Source organism: Canis aureus, chromosome 14, assembly GCF_053574225.1.
Source record: "Canis aureus isolate CA01 chromosome 14, VMU_Caureus_v.1.0, whole genome shotgun sequence".
In the NCBI taxonomy this organism is placed as follows: domain Eukaryota; kingdom Metazoa; phylum Chordata; class Mammalia; order Carnivora; family Canidae; genus Canis; species Canis aureus.
Genome location: NC_135624.1, coordinates 12,918,001 through 12,937,834, shown reverse-complemented (window position 1 = coordinate 12,937,834; position 19,834 = coordinate 12,918,001). Strand labels below are relative to the sequence as shown.

At 35.2% G+C, this 19,834-nt stretch overlaps 1 protein-coding gene across 2 annotated transcripts in view; it reads left to right on the top strand.

Moving 5' to 3' along the window:
- The window catches only part of NUDCD1 (NudC domain containing 1), an 82,214-nt gene that overhangs the window by 1,990 nt on the left and 60,390 nt on the right, over window positions 1-19,834 (top strand). For both annotated transcript variants that reach the window (XM_077846988.1, XM_077846990.1), the window contains exon 2: window positions 10,508-10,662. In XM_077846988.1, coding sequence (XP_077703114.1) covers window positions 10,508-10,662 — 155 coding nt within the window. The remainder of the gene's footprint in view (window positions 1-10,507; window positions 10,663-19,834) is intronic.

Genomic DNA, 19,834 nt, shown 5'->3' with positions numbered 1-19,834 from the left:
AGGGCATAGATTCAGGGAGGCATAAAAATTGGGACTATTAGAGCAGGTCTATATATAAAGTTGCTTATGTTGGAGTCATGAAGTATTTCTTCTTTTAGTCCCTCTGTTCAGTCTGTCAGCAATATAGTCAGCTCAAGGTTTGACTTCTTGCCTCTACCCTTCTCCAAATCAGTTATATCTTACCTGAACTATAGTTTATTGACTAGCTTTCCCACCATTCCATTCTCCTTCCTTCCATTCCCTGTAAAGCAGTATCATCATAGTTTTTAATTTTCTATTTATTTGATATCCTGTTTCCTCCACTAGACTGTGAGCTCCCTAATATCAGTAATATTTTCTTTTGTTCACTACTCTATTCCTAGTGCTTAGCATTGTAGGTGCTCAATAAATTGAGTGAATGAAGAAGAGAAGGAGTTGTTATTGAGGTCATTCCATTCCTTAGAAAGCAAGAGCAATGGAAAAGAGTAAGTTGTGTGTAGGACACTGATGCAGCCCTGTGTAACTGGAGCAAAAAAATCTGGAGAAGTAGAGACCACTTAGAAAAATAGGTGAGGGCACTGTTTGTCTTGTGGACTTTATCCACACATCTGGGGAGTAAGTCACTGTTTCCCAGACATTTTCTTGGGCCCTAATGATTAAAAAATAAAGCTCAGCTGTCAAAGATTTGCCAACTTTTTAATTTGCCAAGGGGAGATGTTTCTTTTTTTTGTTTGTTTCAAGTTTATACTGAAATTCTATTTAGTTAACATATATAGCGTAATACTGGTTTCAGGAATAGAATTTAGTGATTCATTACTTATTATAATGCCCAGGTCACATCACAGGTGCCATCAGTGCCCATCACCCATATAACCCATCCTCTGAACACCTCTCTTCCAGCAACCCTCAATTTGTTCTTTATAGTTAAGATTCTCTTATGGTTTGCCTCCCTCTTTTTCCCCCTTCTCCTATGTTCATGTTTTGTTTTTTAAATTCCCCATATGAGTGAAATCATGTGGTATTTGTCTTGCTATGACTGACTTGTTTCACTTTGCATGATACACTCTAGTTCCTAAGTGGAGATGTTTCTTAAAAACTGATGTCCTCACCCATTCTTTCATAAACAAAAGGATATTTTAACATCAAAAAAGCAGAGAGCAAATTCTCACAATAGTCCTCTAAAATGCATTAGCTTTATTAACTACTCACTAAATGGTCCTTGGTCTCTCCTCTTTTTATCATTGTTGGTTTTGGAGTCTGTGTTTGCGATGTACAGTTGGAGGTGATGAGGTCCCATTTAGGGTTTTAAGTATAGAAAAGAAAGAGATTTAGAGATTGAATGGTTTAATTTTAGATTCTGTGAAGATTGAATTTGGAAGATTGGAGGAATAGGACCAGGGAGACCAGTTTGGAGGCTTTTGCAATCCTTCGTGTGAGGGGCTTGCATTAAGAATTACTACTTGAAAAAAAAAAAAAAAAAAAAGAATTACTACTTGAGGAGGAGGATGGAGAGCTTAATTCTTTTAAAAACTCTTTTCTAGAAATAATGAAGTATGATTGAGGAGCTCCTCTTGGCAACTTGGTTTCTTTTATGCTCCCTAAGGAGTTTACATTAATTCAGCAAGATGTTAGTGACTGGTGTGTGAAGCTGTGCATTTAGGATGTGAGGATGAAGATGTGCTCTGGTTTCAAAAAGCTTGGAGTACCAGTCTATTTTTATTCTCTTGTTTTAAATAATGTTAGTAAATTGTTCTAAAGTTCCCTTTGCTACATAAACTATAACTGTCAGTCTGTGTATTCCAAAAAATTAAGCAAACAACTCTCTTTTTTTTATAAAATTGTGATTTTTCTTTGACCCAGCAATTCTAGTTCTGGGCATTTACCTTATACAGATCTTCCTTGACTTAACGATGGAGTAATGTACAGACAAACACACATCTTAAATTGAAAAATGCATTTAATACATCTAATCTACATAACATCATAGCTTAGCCTAGCCTACCTTAAATGTGCTCAGAACACTTGTACTAACCTACAGTTGGGCAAAATCATCTAACACAAAGCCTAATTTATAATAGAATGTTGAATGTCATGTAACTTATTGAATACAAAGTGAAAACCAGAATGGTTGTATGGGTACGGAATGGTTGTATGGGTACGGAAAGTGGATGAGCTGTTTACCTTCATGATCAGTCACGTGCCTGACTGGGAGTTGTACCTTGCTGCCATGGCCCAGCATCACCAGAATATCCTGCTGTAATATCGCTAGCTTGGGGAAAAATTCAGAGTGCAGTTTCCACTTTTACATCCTTGCAAAGTTGAAAAATCCTAAATTGAACCATTTTAAGTTGGGGACTGTCTGTACATATTTTTTTCCTAGAGTCTTCATTCTGTAAATGTCTTTGTATATGTTTTCCCCTTACATTTCACCTAGCTAACTCATACTCCATTCATTCATCTTGGTTTACATGCTACTTATTCAGAGATTCCTTTCTGGACTATCTAGTTAGAATCTATACTACAGAATCTGTATAAATTAGAATCTGTAGTCTGTTTTCCTATTATACCTGATCATAGACTTTATCATACATTGTAGCATTCAATGTCTATTTTCTCTTTTAAGATTATTGGTTTTGTTAGCGATGGTTCTAATGTCCATATTTAAGTGCTTTACTTTGAAAGGGCTGGAGCATGCCTGGTGATTAATAAGTGATTTTATATCACACATATTAAATAGGCTTATTAGGATAATTGATAATAAACTGCATGTATTTAAGTGTACACGTTGGCAAGTTTTAAAATATATACACACTACTCCTGAAGTCCTCACCATAATCAAGATATTAAACTTTGTTTTCTTCCTCAAAACTTCCAGTGCCCTTTGTAACTAGCCCGCTGTTCCTCCACTTTAATCCCAAGCAACTGTTGCTGTGCTCTCCGTCATTATAAATTAGTTTGCATTTTCTAGAGTTTTATATACATGGAATTATACAGTATGTACTCTTTTTTGTCTCACTTTTACTCAGCATAATTACTTTTAGTTCATGCTTGTGTGAGAGAGGGATATTGAAACCTCTGGCTATCATTGTGGATTTTTTTTCTTTTCAGTATTGTCAGTTTTTACTTCATATATTTTATTTTATTTTATTTTATTTTATTTTATTTTATTTTATTTTATTTTATTTTATCTTATTTTATTTATTTATATTTTTTAAAGATTTATTTATTCATGAGAAACACAGAGAGGAGAGAGAGAGAGGCAGAGACACAGGCACAGGCAGAGGGAGAAGCAGGCTCCATGCAGGGAGCCTGACGCGGGACCTGACCCCGGGTCTCCGGGATCACCATCTAGCACCAAACCGCTGAGCCACCCGGGCTGCCCATGCTTCATATGTTTTAAAGCTCTGTTATGTTGCATAAACACTTTATCATGTCCTTTTAATAAATTGACACCCGTATTATTAAGGAATAACCTTCTTTATCCTTGTTGATATTCTTTACTCTGAAACCTTATCTGATATTAAAATAGTCACTCAAGCTTTCTTTAGCTAAATCTTACGTATGTATTTATTTCCATCTTTTAACTTTTAACCTGTTTGTGTTTTAGTATTTAACATGTATATACTATTGGCAGAAATAGTTGAGTCTTTTTTTATTCAACCTGACAATCTCTACCTTTTAATTAGACTATTTACATTTGATGTGATTATTGATTTTGTTAGTTTAGGTCTTTCATCTTGCTATGGATATTCTGTTTGTCCTATCTAGTCTTTGGGAAGATGAAATTTTCCCCTTTTTTTCCTAATTTTTCATTCCATTTTTTATACCTTCTTTTGGATTATTTTCTTATGAAATCATTTTTTTTAAGATTTTATTTATTTATGAGAGAGAGGGAGAGAGAAATTGAGGCAGAGGAGAAGCAGGCTCCATGCTGGAAGCCCGTCTTATGAAATCATTTTTATCACTCTTTGTTATTTTACTGGTTGCTTTAGGGTTAAGGTTATATACATCTTTAACTTATTACGTAATACATTCAAATAATTTTACACCACTTGTAATATAACACCCTAAAATAGAATACTTGTTTCTTTCTTCTGGCCTTTATGTTGTATTTGTGTTTTCAAAAGATACTTTTGGGACTCCTGGGTGGCTCAGTGGTTAAGTGTCTGTCTTTGTCTCAGGTCATGATCCCCGGGTCCTGGGATCGAGTCCTGCATCAGGCTTCCCACAGGGAGTCCGCTTCTCCCTCTGCCTACGTCTCTGCCTCTCTCTGTGTCTCTTGTTAGTAAATAAATAAAATCTTTAAAAAAGAGAGACATTTTTAAATGCCCTGTGTAGGATTCTATATTGATATGTTTTCTTTTTTCAATACATTTGACCCTTGAATAATGTGGAATTGAAATATTCAGGTCCACTTATATGTGGAATTTTTTTCAATAAATAGTAGTACATTACTGTAAAAGTATTTTCCTTATGATTATCTTAATAGCATGTTCTTTTTTCTAGCTTTATTGTAAAAACACAGTATATAATATACAGAAATATATGTTAACTGTGTTATTGGTGAAATTTCTGATCAATAGTAGGCTGTTAATAGTTTAGTTTATAGACAGTCAAAAGATATATGTGGATTTTTGAATGTGCCACAGGTCAGTGCTCCTAACCTTTGTGTGATTCTAAGGTCAACTGGTCTTTAAAGATGTTGCCTGTTACTTTTCTTGTTATTGTTTCTGATGAGAAATCTGGTGTTTTCCAATCTTTATTATTTTTACATGATGTGTTTTTTCTCTTTTATATTGGTTTTAAGCAGTTCGATTATGTTGTGCCTTGCTGTGGTTTTCTTCATGAGTCTTAATAGTTTTAAAGTTTGGAAAGTATTCAGCCATTATTTAAAAAAAAATTTTTTTTTAATAATCCGGTTGCCCATTTTTAGGTTGCCGGAAATTGATCCCAGTTCATCAGCGCTCCTGATTTGTATGTTTTTTCAAACATTCTTTTTTTCCTGTGTCTTATTTTGGGTAATTTCTATTTTCATGGTTTTACTTTCATTAATCTTTTCTTTTGCAATATCTAATCTGTTGTTAATCCCATTATGTGTATTTTTTATCTTGGATATTATTTTCATCTTTTTTGTATTTTCATGTCTATTGTTTTGAATGTATGGAATATACTTTAATAACTTTAAATGTTCTGTTCTGCTTATTATAACTTCTTTGTCAGTTATGTTGAGCTTCTATTGATTGATTGGTCTCTTCATCATCAGTTTTGTGTTTTTTTCCTTTTTGCCTGCCCAGTAATATTTGACTGGATGCTAGAAACTGAATTTTACGTTGGCTGGAAGATAGATTTGTGTTCTTATAAATATTCAACTTTATTCTGGGATGCAATTGAGTTACTGGAAACAGATTATTCATTTAGTGTTTTATGATTCGGTAGGCTGGTCTGGAGCAGTGCTCCGTCTAGGGCTAATATTCCCCACTAATGCAACAAAAGTTTTCTGTGTACTCTACCCATTATCTCATGAATTTAGGTATTTTCTTCATTCTATCTGTTGGAACAGTCATGGTTTCCAGCCTTGTGTGAATGCCCAACACTTTCCTCTTATTCTAGAAGAGGTAGAAGAGAATGGAATAGTAAACAACTGTGTGAGAATTAACCTTGGACAGGAGAAGAGAAACAAGAAAATCAACAGTTGATTTTCTTCTGTGTGTTATATAGCAAGTACTTTACATGTTTTAAGATTAAGCTTGTCAATAATTTTTTAGGACAAGTATTACTAATTTTCATTGAAGATGAGGAGATGGGATAGAAAGGCTAGTAACTTAATAAAACTACTTGACAGTGACCAAGCTGACTCTAGAGCTCATCCTTTTTCTAATCTGTGTGGTCTCTTTGGGCTATTTTCTTCAGAGGAAGGAGATTAAAAGCTGGTGAAGAGTTGGGCTATAGTCAGGGTAAAGGGTGAAAAGAGCTATGTAATTATTGGATTTGTGTAGAGTTAACTGTAAAATTTCTATCTGCACTTAGGGTAGAAAATATGGGGTAGAGAGGTAGATGACCATGTTAATTTGTGCAGAAACATTATATAAAATAGGTTAGTGGGAGTAGTGCTCCAAATTCAGTTCTTTTGTTCTGTAAATCTTGTTACAAAACTCGTAACACAGACTTGTACAGTAGTTATACCCTATCCACAGTTTTAGTTTTGCTATCTGCAGTTTGAGTTACCCATGTCAGCTGTGGTGCAGAAGCAGATGATCCTCCTCCTGATGTATTGTCAAAAGATAAGTAGTAGCCTAACACTACATCACAATACCTATGTCATTCCCCTCACTTCTTGTCATCACGTAGGCATTTTATCATCTCCCATCACCAGAAGAAAGGTGAGTCAATAAAATATTTGAGAGAGACCACCTTCATGTAACTTTTATGAGAGTATATTGCTATAATTGTTCTATTTTATTATTAGTTATTGTTAATTTCTAAGTAGGCCTAATTTATAAATTAGACTTTATTATTGGTAGGTATGTATAGGTAAAAACAGTATATATAGGACTTAGTACTATCTGGTTGCAGATAAGGGGGTTGGCGGGCTACTGAACTCTTATTTTATGTCTTTATATGCAAATAGCAAGCTCAGGAACTAGGCGAAAAGAAATGGTCTAAGAAGTGGCCTTTGTAAGTTAACATTTTAATGTTCTTTACCTCTACCTCCACTTTTTTAAAACTATTGTACTTTGCTATAGGTATTAGAATGAATCATATTTAATTGGTGTCAAAAGTGTTGAATATTGGCAATTTCATATTGTTCTACATAACAATATATTTTGAAGGGACAAGAAGCAGTAATTGTAACCATTGTTAATACCATTACAAGGATCATCTCTGTTTTGTATTTACTATATATTTATATGTATGCTCAATGCCAAGCACGGTACATGTAGTAGACCTTCAATAAATAATTTGCACATGAGAAACTATAAGTTTTTGAGGTTTCATATATGTTTTATAAGAAATTTAGGTAAAGATTAAGGAAGACCTTCTTCTTGTTGTTGGACCCTAAGTTCTTTTTAAAAGACTAAAAGAAAAAGATTTTCCAGCAAAGCTCTTTTATTTCCATTGCAAGATAATATTAAATAGTAAAATATTTAGTACTATGGCCTTGTTGCCTTTTTTTTTTTTATTAAAAGATTTTATTTATTTATTCATGAGAGACACACAGAGAGAGGCAGAGACATAGGCAGAGGGAGAAGCAGCCTCCATGCAGGGAGCCTGATGTGGGACTTGGTCCTGGGACCCCAGGATCATGCCCTGAGCCAAAGGCAGGTGCTCAATTGCTGAGCCACCCAGGTGTCCCTTAGTCTTCTGTTAAAGAGATTTCTCTTCTTCCACCATCTCCAAGATCCCAGCAGAGATTTGAGACTCCCTGCGCTCTGCCTCCTTTCTTAGGAGGCTCTACAACAGAGCTCCGCCAGTGGTTAAGTTCATTACATTATGGACACTGCTTTTTCCTTTCGGTTCTGCCTCTCCTTTTATAAACTGAAGATGGTTGACATGAAAAATCCAATGAAAACTTTAACTTTCTCATTTGAGGCCAGAGATGCAGCTTTTTCTATGCACTAACAAGCTTTTACAAAATATTAAGTGTGTAATATGCCCTATGTTCATTTCTGTGTCCTAATAATTTAGTAGATTATCTTGTTGGAACGCAACAACAAAAGACTTAGACTATATCACAGTCACCTAACAATGGTTTTCCAGAACCATAGGTTCACAGATGAGAATTTGTAATAAGGCAGAGGGATAAGACGCCTCTGGCTTGTTTGTGATTGCCCAGGGTCTTTGGCACAAATATGAAGAAAATGTATTTGTTGAATCATTCTCTACTATTAGTACTTTGGGCTATTATGTTACCATGCACATTTCTTGCAGTATTGAATTTCATCCACACCGTGGTGCTAGAAAACCAAGAATTGATGTTGCTTCTCTCCTAATCAGTGGAATATGTATTTCTAAGTGTTCCTTATAAAATAAATACTTCCTTGAATTATAAGTAGCAGTTTCTTCAGCCTTCATCAGATCCATAATAAAATTACGATTTTACCCCTGAGATGCCTCCAAACTTCAGTCAGGCATCCTTTACCAAGATGACTGCAATAACCTCCTAATGGATCTTCCTGGTATTAACCTTAAAAATAAAATTGGCCAAGTTATTTTATCAACAAAATGGATTTGTTTGGAATATTAGAGAATTGGAATTCGGGACCTGCAAGCTGCAGTAAAACCATCAGCAAGCCCAGCAAAGAAAGGAGAGGGATGTTATTTTATGGTGAAGATGGAAGAAGTTGGGAGGGGTTGTTTAGAATGAAAGTTCACTGGAGAAAAGCAAGAGTACAGGGTAATGTTGAATTCTCCCTAGCTAAATTGCAGTGTAGTCCCATTTCTTGTAGGAAATGCAATGTACATCTTTTCCCTGTGGCAGCCTGTAATTGATGATTCTTTCCTATTGAATATTCTTCTGTTGGGGTCTGTAATTAACAGTTCTTCCTATAATTGATGTTGAGTGCTAGGGTTCAGCCTCCTAGCCTCTCCACTGTATTTTTAGTGAATTTCCTTTTATTAATATTTACACTGGATTTTACCTTGCTTTGCTTCAGTCTGTTTTACGTGTTGTAGTTACAAGTAATCTTTTATAAATTCAAATCTGAACTTTACTCTCCTGCTTAAAAAACTTAAATGAATTACATTGTTTATTGATAAAGATGAGGCCTTTCAGGATCCAACTCCTGCCCAGTTTTCTAGCTTTGTTTATCTGTAGCCTTTTCTTGTACAGATCTTCATGGTGCTTTGTATTTCAGACAGTTTGGCCTTCTTTTGGTTCTTCAAACACCAGTTTTTCCTCCTACTTTGCCTGCTTTTCGTTCTGTGTGTGTGTGTGCGTGTGTGTATGTGTGTGTGTGTGTGTGTAGGTATATTTCTTCATAAGGTAACTCTGTTTTATGCTTTCTAGCTGGGCTCATATTTCTGAAACTTTTATCAATTCCCCCACTCCATAGATGAGTACCCAGTGCTGTTTCATTACATGGTACCCAGTAATTTTTCTTTCCAACCTTTATTACAGTTTCATTATATATTATGTGATTATATTTGACTAATGTCCATTTTCTCACTGCATCATGAGTACCAAGAGGGTAGAGTCTGTGCTCTTTGCTCAGTATATCATTGGTGCCTATTGAAATATTGCTGAATAAATCACTGAATGAATATAAAACAGGTAATAGAAGTTGGAACAGAGGAACATTATGGAAAAAAATACTTGAAATTAGAATATAGTAGGTTGAGGGTTTTTAAAATTTCTTTTATTTACAGTAAATTGAGTTTTATATTAAGGTAAGGTGTTAGCCCAGCATAATTTACTTATGCTTTTCCTGTCAGAGAGGAAATAAATTCTAAGCTATGGACAACCCTGAACTATAAGGTTCCTATCTGGATGTGTGGGGAAGAAAGAATGGGAAGCAGAGATCATTTAATAGATTAAATAGATCATTTAATAGACATTTAATAGGTTAAATTTATGAAAGTAGCTAAGAGAGTAGATCTTTTTTTTTTATTTTATTTTTTTAAGATTTTATTTCTTTATTCTGAGGAACACAGGTAGAGACAGAGGCAGAGGGACCCTGGGATCACACCCTTAGCTAAAGGCAGATGCTCAACCACTGAGCCACCTAGGCGTCTCGACAGTAGCTCTTAAAAGTTCTTATCATAAGAAAAAAATAACTATGAGGTGATGTGTTCATTAACTTACTATGGTAATCATTTCACAGTATGTTCATATATCAAGTCATTATCTTGTACACCTTAAACTTGTACAATGTTATATGCCAATTATATCACAATAAAGGCGGATAAAAGTAAAATAAAATTATGGAAATTGCTAATATCCTAGTGGAAAACACTGTTCTTTAACTAGGAAACCTTGTTTCTATTCCAGGTAGAATATTTTGTTCTGTACCCTTGGGAAAGATGTGATAAGACATTGGAGAAATCACCATTTGTGCTTACAGTTATTTCCATAATTGTGTAATGAAATAATAAAAACATTCTCTTTATTTCTTAATGTGTTGTAAAAAAAATGAATGAGCTATAATAGAGGTAAAAGCATCTTAAAAACTATAAAAATTCTCTATAAAATACTTAATATTTACCCAAAAGACAGGATATCTTCAATTTTAGAGTTTCCCTGTTCTTTTTATTCGTAATTACAAGGAAGAAGTACCTAAAAGAAAAGAAGATAATGGCATGAAAATCCCTGTCTTTAATGGCCATTGTCAGGGATCATTCAGTTTTATTCATCGTTTATCCTCTATACACAGTGCCTAGAAATTGTTTTAGAATGAATAATATGGTGACTATGTCTGGAAGGGCTTTGTGATTAGCATTATGTGATTTCTTCACCTTGTAAGCATTCTGTGGAAAGAAGTAATCTGAGACGAACTCTGTGATGTTTATTTTTATTTTTCTTATATTTCAGCTGTGGCAGAAGTAAAACTTCGAGATGATCAATATACACTGGAACACATGCATGCTTTTGGAATGTATAATTACCTACACTGTGATTCATGGTATCAAGACAGTGTCTACTACATTGATAACCTTGGAAGAGTTATGAATTTAACAGTGATGCTGGTAAGAAAAATATCTGTAATATTAGGATTTTCCAAAAGTTTGATTCTTAATTTTCATTCTTAATCTGATATCCAGAGAATTGAGGTACACAAATCTTTAATATATGGAATCCTTCCTATTATTAATCTATGTAAGGGTACATTCTGTTTAATTCAGTTTTAATTTTTCCCTTTGTTCCTGTTACATTTAAGTATTTCCCTCAACTCCCACCAATGAACAACTACCCAGTAATTTTTCTTTCCAACATTTATTACAGTTTCATTATATATTATGTGATTATTTGACTAATGTCCATTTCCTCACTGAATCATGAGTACCAAGAGGGTAGATTCTGTGCTCTTTGCCCATCATTATATCATCATTATATATATGGGTTTTATAGATCAATATTGATGTTAACTGTTCATGTCTGTTTTTTTCTAATGTGAAATATTACCCCTCACTATGACAGTGGGTTTTTTCCTTTTAATTCTTTATATATATATATATATATATATATATATATATATATATATATATATGTGTGTGTTTTTAAGATTTTTTTTTTGGTTTATTCATGAGAGACACACAGAAAGGCAGAGACATAGGCAGAGGGAGAGACATACTCCCCACAGGGAGCCCAACGTGGGACTCAGGAGCCCAGGATCATGCCCTAAGCTGAAGGCAAATGCTCAACCACTGAGCCACAAAGGCGTCCCTCTTTTTATATTTTTAATTGTGTTATTTGTGGCACAAACATTTTGTCTGCTATGGATTTGTCCTTTTAGCATTATGAAATGCCCCTCTTTATCTCTGGGAATGATTTTCGTCTTGAAATCTTACATAAATATAGTTGTACTGGCTTTTTTTTTTATTAGTGATATTCATTTTTTTCTATCCTTTTTCTTTCAGTTTATCAGTGTTGTTTTTAATCTAACGTCTTAGACCACTCAGCTATCCTGACATGACAGTGTCGTTATTTTTAAAGTGTGTCTCTTGTAAACAGCATATAGTTGGGTCTTGTATGACAATCTGTCCTTTAATTGAAGGGTTTAGTACATTTATGTTTAATGTAATTACTGATATGGTTGGGTTTATGTTACCATTTTGCTTTCTTTTCAGTTTGTCCCATGTTCTTTGTGTCTTTCTCTGTTCCTACCTATTTTTGTATTAAGCAAATTTTCTTAAAGTTCCATTTAATTTTCTCTTTTGGCTTTTATCTAAACCTGTTTGTATTGTTATTTTTTAATGATTAATGTACAGTTTATAGTATTTATTCTTAACTTATAGTTTGCCTCTAATTAATATTATTTTACTATAAAAACTTTATAATAACATATATTCTTTTACTTCTCTTATACTCTTCAAGCTATTGTTGTCCTATATTTTACTTCATATGTTGTAAACTCCACAACAGATTGCTAGTGTATTTGCTTTAAACAGTCAGTAGTATAATAATAGCTTCCTAACTATTCCCTGCTCGTTCTAGTATGGTTCTGGATTGCATCTACAGAATCATCTGATTTTTTTTTTTTTTTTTAAGATTCCACATACTAAGTGAGATCATACCATATTTTTCTTTCTCTGACTCATTTCATGTTAGCACAGTGCCCTCAAGGTGTATCCATGTTGTTGCAAATGGCAGGATTTGGCAGCCTGGGTGGCTCAGCGGTTTAGCACCGCCTTCAGTCCAGGGCGTGATCCTGGAAACCCTGGATCGAGTCCCATGTCAGGCTCCCTGCATGGAGCCTGCTTCTCCCTCTGCCTGTGTCTCTGCATCTCTCTCTCTCTCTCTCTCTCTCTCTCTCTCTCATGAATAAATAAAACCTGTAAAAAACAAAACAAAAAAAATTGCAGGATTTCATTCCTTTTTATGGCTAAATGATACTGCATTGTGTATATAACACGTTTTCTTTATCCCTTCATCTATTGATGGAGACTTAGGTGTTTTTTTGTTTGTTTTTTTTGTAAATATTTTGGCTATTGTAAATAATGCTGCAGTTAACATAGGGGTACATATATCTTTTCAAGTTAGTGTTTTTATTTTCTTCAGATAAATAGCCAGAAGAGGAATCACTGGGTCATATAGTAATTGTATTTTAAATTTCTTGAGGAACCTCTATACTGTTTTCCACAGTGGCTTCACCAGTTTATGTTCCTACCTACAGTGCACGAGGATTTCCTTTTCTCTACATCCTCTCCAACACTTCTTACTTCTTGTCTTTTTGATAATAGACGTTCTGTCAGGTGTGAGGTGATAATCTCATTGTGATTTTGATTTGCATTTTCCTGGAGTAGTGGTATTGAGCATCTTTTCATGTACCTGTCGGCCATCTATGTTATCCTCTTTGAAAAAAATGTCTGTTCAGTTCCTCTGCCCATTTTTTAATCAGGTAATTTGTGGGGGTCTTTGGTGCAGTTGCTAATTGTATAAGTTCTTTTTATATTTTGGATGTCTTATTAGGTATATGATTTGCAAATATTTTCTCTCATTTCCTAGGTTGACTTTTCATTTTGTTGATCATTTCTTCTGCTCTGCAGAAGCTTTTTTAGTTTGATGTAGTTCTATTTGTTTATTTTTGTTTTTATTGCCTTTTCTTTTGTATCAGATTCAAAAAATTATCGTTAAGACCAACGTCAAGGAGTTTACCACCTATATTTTCTTTTGGGAGTTTTATGGCTTCAGGTCTTACATTTAAGTCTGTAACCTATTTTGAGTTTATTTTTGTGTATGGTATAAGATAGTGGTCCAGTTTCATTCTTTTGCATGTGGCTGTCTGGTTTTCCCAGCACTAGTTTGTTTTGTTTTGTTTTATTGAAGTTTGATTTGCCAATATATTCCCAGCACCATTTATTGAAGAGACTGTCCTTTCCCTATTGTATATTCTTGGCTCCTTTGTTGTACATTAATTGATCATATATGTGTGATTTTATTTCTGGATTCTATTCTGTTCCATTGGTATTGAATTCCATACTGTTTTGATAAACATAGTTTGGTAAAGTAGTTTGAAATCAGGGAACATGATGCCTCCAGCTTTCTTCTTCTTTCTCAAGATTGCTTTAGCTTTTTGGTTTTGTTTGACTTTTGTTTTTAAAGCAAAAATAAATAAACTTTATATATTTATTTATGAGACATGCTGAGACATAGGCAGAAGGAGAAGCAGGCTCCCTGTAGGGAGCCTGATGCGGAACTTGATCTCGGGGCCTGGAGATCACAACCTGAGCCAAAGGCAGACGCCCAACCACTGAGCCACCCAGGTGTCCTTGCTTTAGCTTTTTGGAGTCTTTTGTGGTTCTGTGCAAATTCAAGGATTGTTGTATTTTTCTGAAAAATGCCATTGGAATTTTGATAGGGATTGCATTGAATCTGAGGATTGCTTTGGGTAATATGAACATTTTAATAATATTGGTCCTTCCAATCCATGAGAATGAAATATCTTCCCATTTATTTGTGTTTTCTTGTAATTTTTTTAAGATTATTTAATTATCTATTCATGAGAGACACAGAGAGGTAGAGACCTAGGCAGAGGGAAAAGCAGGCTCTCCCCATGGGCATCCTGATGTGAGACTCCATCCCAGAATGCCAGGATCATACCCTGAGCCACCGCAGGCATCCCTTGTAATTCTTTTTATTAGTTTCCTATATGTCCTTCCAGAGGTGGTTTGTTTTTTCTGTGTGTCTGGTTTTTTTTTTTTTTTTTTTTTTTTTTTTTTTTGGAAGTGTAAGCCCAAAGTGTGTGTGTATATACATATATTTTAAAGATTTTATTTATTTATTTGAAGGAGAGCATGCACATGTGAGCACAAGCAGGGGAGGAGCAGAGAGAGAGAGAATCTCAAGCAGATTCTACACTGAGTGCAGAGGCAGACATGGGGCTCAATCTCACGACCCTGAGACCATGACCTGAGCTGTAACCAAGAGTTGGACGCCTACACACTGAGCCACCCAGGCACCCTGTGATGTATATTTTAAAAATACAAACTCTTCATCTTGGTATATGCAGTTTATGGTGCCCTTATCTCCAATCTTTGTTTTACCATTTTGTACCCCATACCCCAGCAATACCAAAGTCTTACAGTTCCCAAGAGATGCCCTGTATCCTGTTACCCTCAGCCAGTTTCCCATGTGATTAACTCTACTTGGTACGTTCTTTCTTAGTTCTGTGTCAGGTTGCCTCCCAATGTTTACTTAAGTCTCAGCAAAGCATCTCATCTAGTAAGCTTTCCTTGACATCCTCCCTTTGTTCCTCCTGGAATATTCAAACCATTGGCTCTCAGATCTGTGTGGACTTTGAATTCCTTCTAGGCCAGGGGCTGGTAGACCTTTTCTGCATAGGGCCAGATAATTAATATTTTAGTGTTTGTAGGCTAGACAGTCTTATGTCACAACTGCTCAGTTTTACTTTAGTAGTGTGAAAACAGCATTAGACAATATGTAAATGAATGAGTGTGACGGCATTCCAGTAAAACTTTATAAAAATAACATTACTTGGATTTAGCTTATTGACTGTAGTTTGCCAACCCTTGATCTAGGCCCTGGGTTTTTCTTATATTTCTATAATCCTGCCGCCCAGCAGGAGGCTCGGTCAGCATAATTGTTGAAATAATAACACCTGTTTGAAGTTTGTTCTTATCCTTTGGAATTGACTTTGCATTCATTCACTGATTCATTTATTTGAGAAAGAGTGAGCAGGATGCCTGGGTGGCTCAGTGGTTGAGCGTCTGCCTTCAGCTCAGGTCGTGATCCTGAGGTCCCGGGATCGAGTCCCACATCGGGCTCCCTGCATGGAGCCTGCTTCTCCCTCTGCCTGTGTCTCTGCCTCTCTCTCTGTGTCTCTCATAATAAATAAAATATTAAAAAAAAAAGAGAGAGAGAGAGAAAGAGTGAGCGTGCATGCGCATGGGAGGGGGGCAGAGGAAGAGTGAGACTCTTCAAGCCAACTTCCTGCTGAGCACAGAGCCCTACCTAGAGCTTGATCCCAGAACCCTGAGATCATGCTCTGAGCAGAAATCAAGAGCTAGCCGCTTAACCAACTGAGCTACCCAGGTGCCCTGGCTTTGCATTCTTTGTAGGATCTTCCTTGTATTTCTTGTTCAGGTTCAGGCATGAGTCTTTGGTTTGTTGAGATTATTTACTGAATGATAAATATTTATTTTTCTTCCACAAACATTTATTGAATGCCATTATGTGCTTAGTAGCCACATAAACAAATAAACACATGATAACATGTAACAGTGGAAGTAGGGATAAGATTCAGACATAGTGTGGAGGAGGAAATGATAAATGTTGAAAGATGAAGTGTTCAGAGAACTTTCAGAGAACATGTTACCGGAGTAGAATTTTGAAGGATCAACTAGTTGCTATGCAGATTGATGCAGTTGTGCTGCACATCACTTAGGAGGTGTATTCAGCAAACTTCCACAGGCATGTGTGTGCATTACAGGTACTCTAGATTGATTTGCTGAAACACAGAGTATGTATGGAAAGACCAGTAGTATGTAGTCTATGGTTGGTGAGGATGATGGCAAGGTGGGCAGAGGCCAGGTTTTGAAGGGCAGAGGAACAGTAATATTATTCTGTGTAAAGCAAAGAGAGATGTTTTTTTTTTTAAGATTTATTTATTTATTTATGATAGACAGAGAGAGAGAGAGAGAGAGAGGGACAGGCAGAGACACAGGAGGAGGGAGAAGCAGGCTCCATGCCGGGAGCCCAACGCGGGACTCGATCCCGGGACTCCAGGATCGCACCCTGGGCCAAAGGCAGGCGCTAAACAGCTGAGCCACCCAGGGATCCCCGCAAAGAGAAATGTTAAAAAGAAAGATTGATTCTTTTATTTTAGTGCAGTGCTTGGCTTGGGAGAGGGGTGTGGATAGGGTCACAGTTTTGGGCCAGAAGGTTGGTTTTATCAGTTCACTTGTTGGTAATCATGATTTGGTATATTAATACCAATTTAAATCACAAGATTGATTGGAAATGTGGAATGAAAGTGTAATGATAGCATTTGAAATACTATAATCAGTATGGACTGAATATAGTTTTCTTCTCCCATTGGAAAGTTTTCACAGGAAATCAAATACTGTAATTTTATTAAGATAGCTTATTTGAATGGAATCAGGGTAAAGATTAATGTTTTTGATCCCTATTTCTGACCTATACTCAGGCTTTTATGGACATCTTAGAATAACTAGTTATAGTTCCTTATTTAGTTTAGTCTCTCTTTACCTTTGGGCTCATTAAGGATGCAGTATACACGTACACTCCTATCTACTTGGATAGTGTGTACCTATGAGTCAAATGACCTTTATGCATACATGTGCAGTGTATTCTGTATACATGATTATACATGTCCATATGCTATATATGCATAATTTGCATTTTATTGTGTCTTTTAAATTTAAGGGCTTATGTTTTTTAGATTCTGTTATGTTTTGCTTGTTAGGAAGACAAATCTAAAATCTGGAAATTCTCTAAGAATATTGACTTAGAGAGCCTAACTTAGTCACATAGTCTAATTCATACTATTCATTCAACCTTCAAAATATGTACTGAATACCTAACTATATGTTACACATTGTCATAGGCACTGGGAATACTGCAGCATACAAAATAAAGTCTCTTCTAGCTTATTAATTCACAACAGAATATGAATGACAATTGACCCTTGAACAATACTGGGAATCTGAGTGCTAAGCCCCTCCCCCCATTGCACAGTAGAAAATTTGCAGTAGAAAAGTACAACTTAATAGCTTACTGTTGACCAGAGCCTTACTGATAGCATAAAGTTGATTAACACATATTTTATATGTTATGTGTATCGTATATTTGTATTTATTTTCACAAATTAATATTGTTTTTTAATTTTGTTTTTGGTGATATCTGTCAGATTTTCATTAAAGTTTTGCATGCTTTAAGGAAAGGAATTAGAGAGCTTTCTGGAACTGGAACAGTTTAAGACTGGGATGATTTGTTTCTTGTATGTTAAATAAAGATGCTCTTTGGACCTATTTTATATCCTTTTGTTCTTTTCAGTTGCAGTCTTCTAGTTACCTGTCCAATTTATTTTATTTGTAATTGTTTTAGTCAAACTCTGTTTTTTTGGTAATTTTATAATTATTTTTTTGCTAAGAAAAATTGTTAATTTCTTAGGCTTTTACATTTATTCCTGTAAATTTGCCTGAGATTATCTTCTCTCTCTTTTTCCTCAATATTTTTTCCTTAATCAAACTTTAGAAGGGTATTTTTATTATTTTATTTTTAAAGAACCACATCTGAGGTATTTTAGTTTGTTTTCTGCTTAATTTAGCTTTTGTTGGGGATCCCTGGGTGGCTCAGCAGTTTAGCACCTGCCTTTGGCCCAGGGCCCAATCCTGGAGTCCCGGGATCAAGTCCCGCGTCGGGCTCCCGGCATGGAGCCTGCTTCTCCTTCCTCCTGTGTCTCTGCCTTTGTGTGTGTGTGTGTGTGTGTGTGTGTGTGTCTATAATAAATAAATAAATAAATAAATAAATAAATAAATAAATAAATAAATAAATTTAGCTTTTGTCTTTGTTTTTCAAACTGTATTAGTCATCAAAATCACTTGAAGTAAATGATAAAAACAAAAGCTAATTTCAGGCTATAGTTCTTAAAGATTCAGATTCAGTATGTCAGGTTGGTCATGGTCAGGGAATCTGTATTTTTATTAAGGACCTCAGATGATTTTGCTTGTGGTCTAATGACCAAGTTTTGAGAAACTCTGTATTTGTGGTGTAGAAAAATACCACACTTATTTCTTAATATTTTTCTAATTAGCAAAAAGGAAACTGGCTTGTATTTTGAACTTCTGTGTTGGGGGCAGGTGGAGAGAGTTGGCCATTGGTTACACATTGGCTTTTTTCTTAAGCACAGAAGTTGTTCTAATACCCATTTTATTGTCTTATTTTTTTCTTTCTTTCTCTTTCTTTCTTTCTCTTTCTTTCTTTCTTTCTTTCTTTCTTTCTTTCTTTCTTTTTCTTTTCTTCGTTGAGTCAAAGGCACACATGCACAAGTCTCAGGTTCTTTTGCTGTGGCTGGTTTACAGATACCTCACCTTGTTAAATCTGTGCTAACCACTATTATGGTCAGAGAGAAAGTTATTTGGGACTAAGGAAGGAAATCACATTGTCTGACCTTGAGATTTTGTCAGAAGCCAGCAGATGGCAGCAGTTCAACACACAAGGTTTATAGAGAGGCCTTACAAGTTAGTTTATAATCCTCAATTTAAAAAAAAAAAAAAAAAAAAATTAATCCTCAATTTTAGAGAAATGTCAGTTGGGTCCAGGAAGTGCTTTTAGGAACTAGAAAAAGCCTTAGGAAAGCAAAAGAAAAACGTTATATTTTTAAAATATAATTATTATGTTGTCATTTTATTAGAGTATTATGGTTTCTTTTAAAGTAATGTTTTGTTTCTTAATATTTAGGGAATTAACTCTGTTATAACTTATGTTTCCATTTACCCTGAAAAACTGGTTTCTCCTAAAGTAGTATGTTGTCTCATAGTGCCTCTTTAAATTGCACTTAAAGATCAGGAGAGAGTTACTGGATTCCATTTTAAGCCCTTTGTGAAGCTGTGTCTTGAAGTGAGTGACACACTATAACTGTTAGTCTACCTCAGTTGCAGGCCAGTATCTCCATACTAGCATTTCTAGACCTGAATCTCACCTTCTTTTCTTTTTTTTTTTTTAATTTTTATTTATTTATGATAGTCACAGAGAGGGAGAGAGAGAGAGAGAGAGAGAGAGAGCGAGGCAGAGACACAGGCAGAGGGAGAAGCAGGCTCCATGCACCAGGAGCCCGATGTGAGATTCGATCCCGGGTCTCCAGGATCGCGCCCTGGGCCAAAGGCAGGCGCCAAACCGCTGCGCCACCCAGGGATCCCAAAAGGACAAAATTTTAAATGTCAACATGTAATAATACTAGTAAATGGCATCCTTACCTATTTTTTCTTGACTATTTTCTTTAAACTTGAGTAGTGAGTAGTGCTTTTTATAAACATATGTAGTAGAAAAATGCCTTGTCAGTTCAAACCTTGTCTTATAACTGTGATAAGAGGTCTTCAAACTCTGGTTTAGAGATATTTTTCATAAATACAGTTCATATATTATTTACTGTGTCGTTTGATATATTGACATTTTAATTTTTTATTACATTTTGTTGACCCAGGAATTTAATTAAAA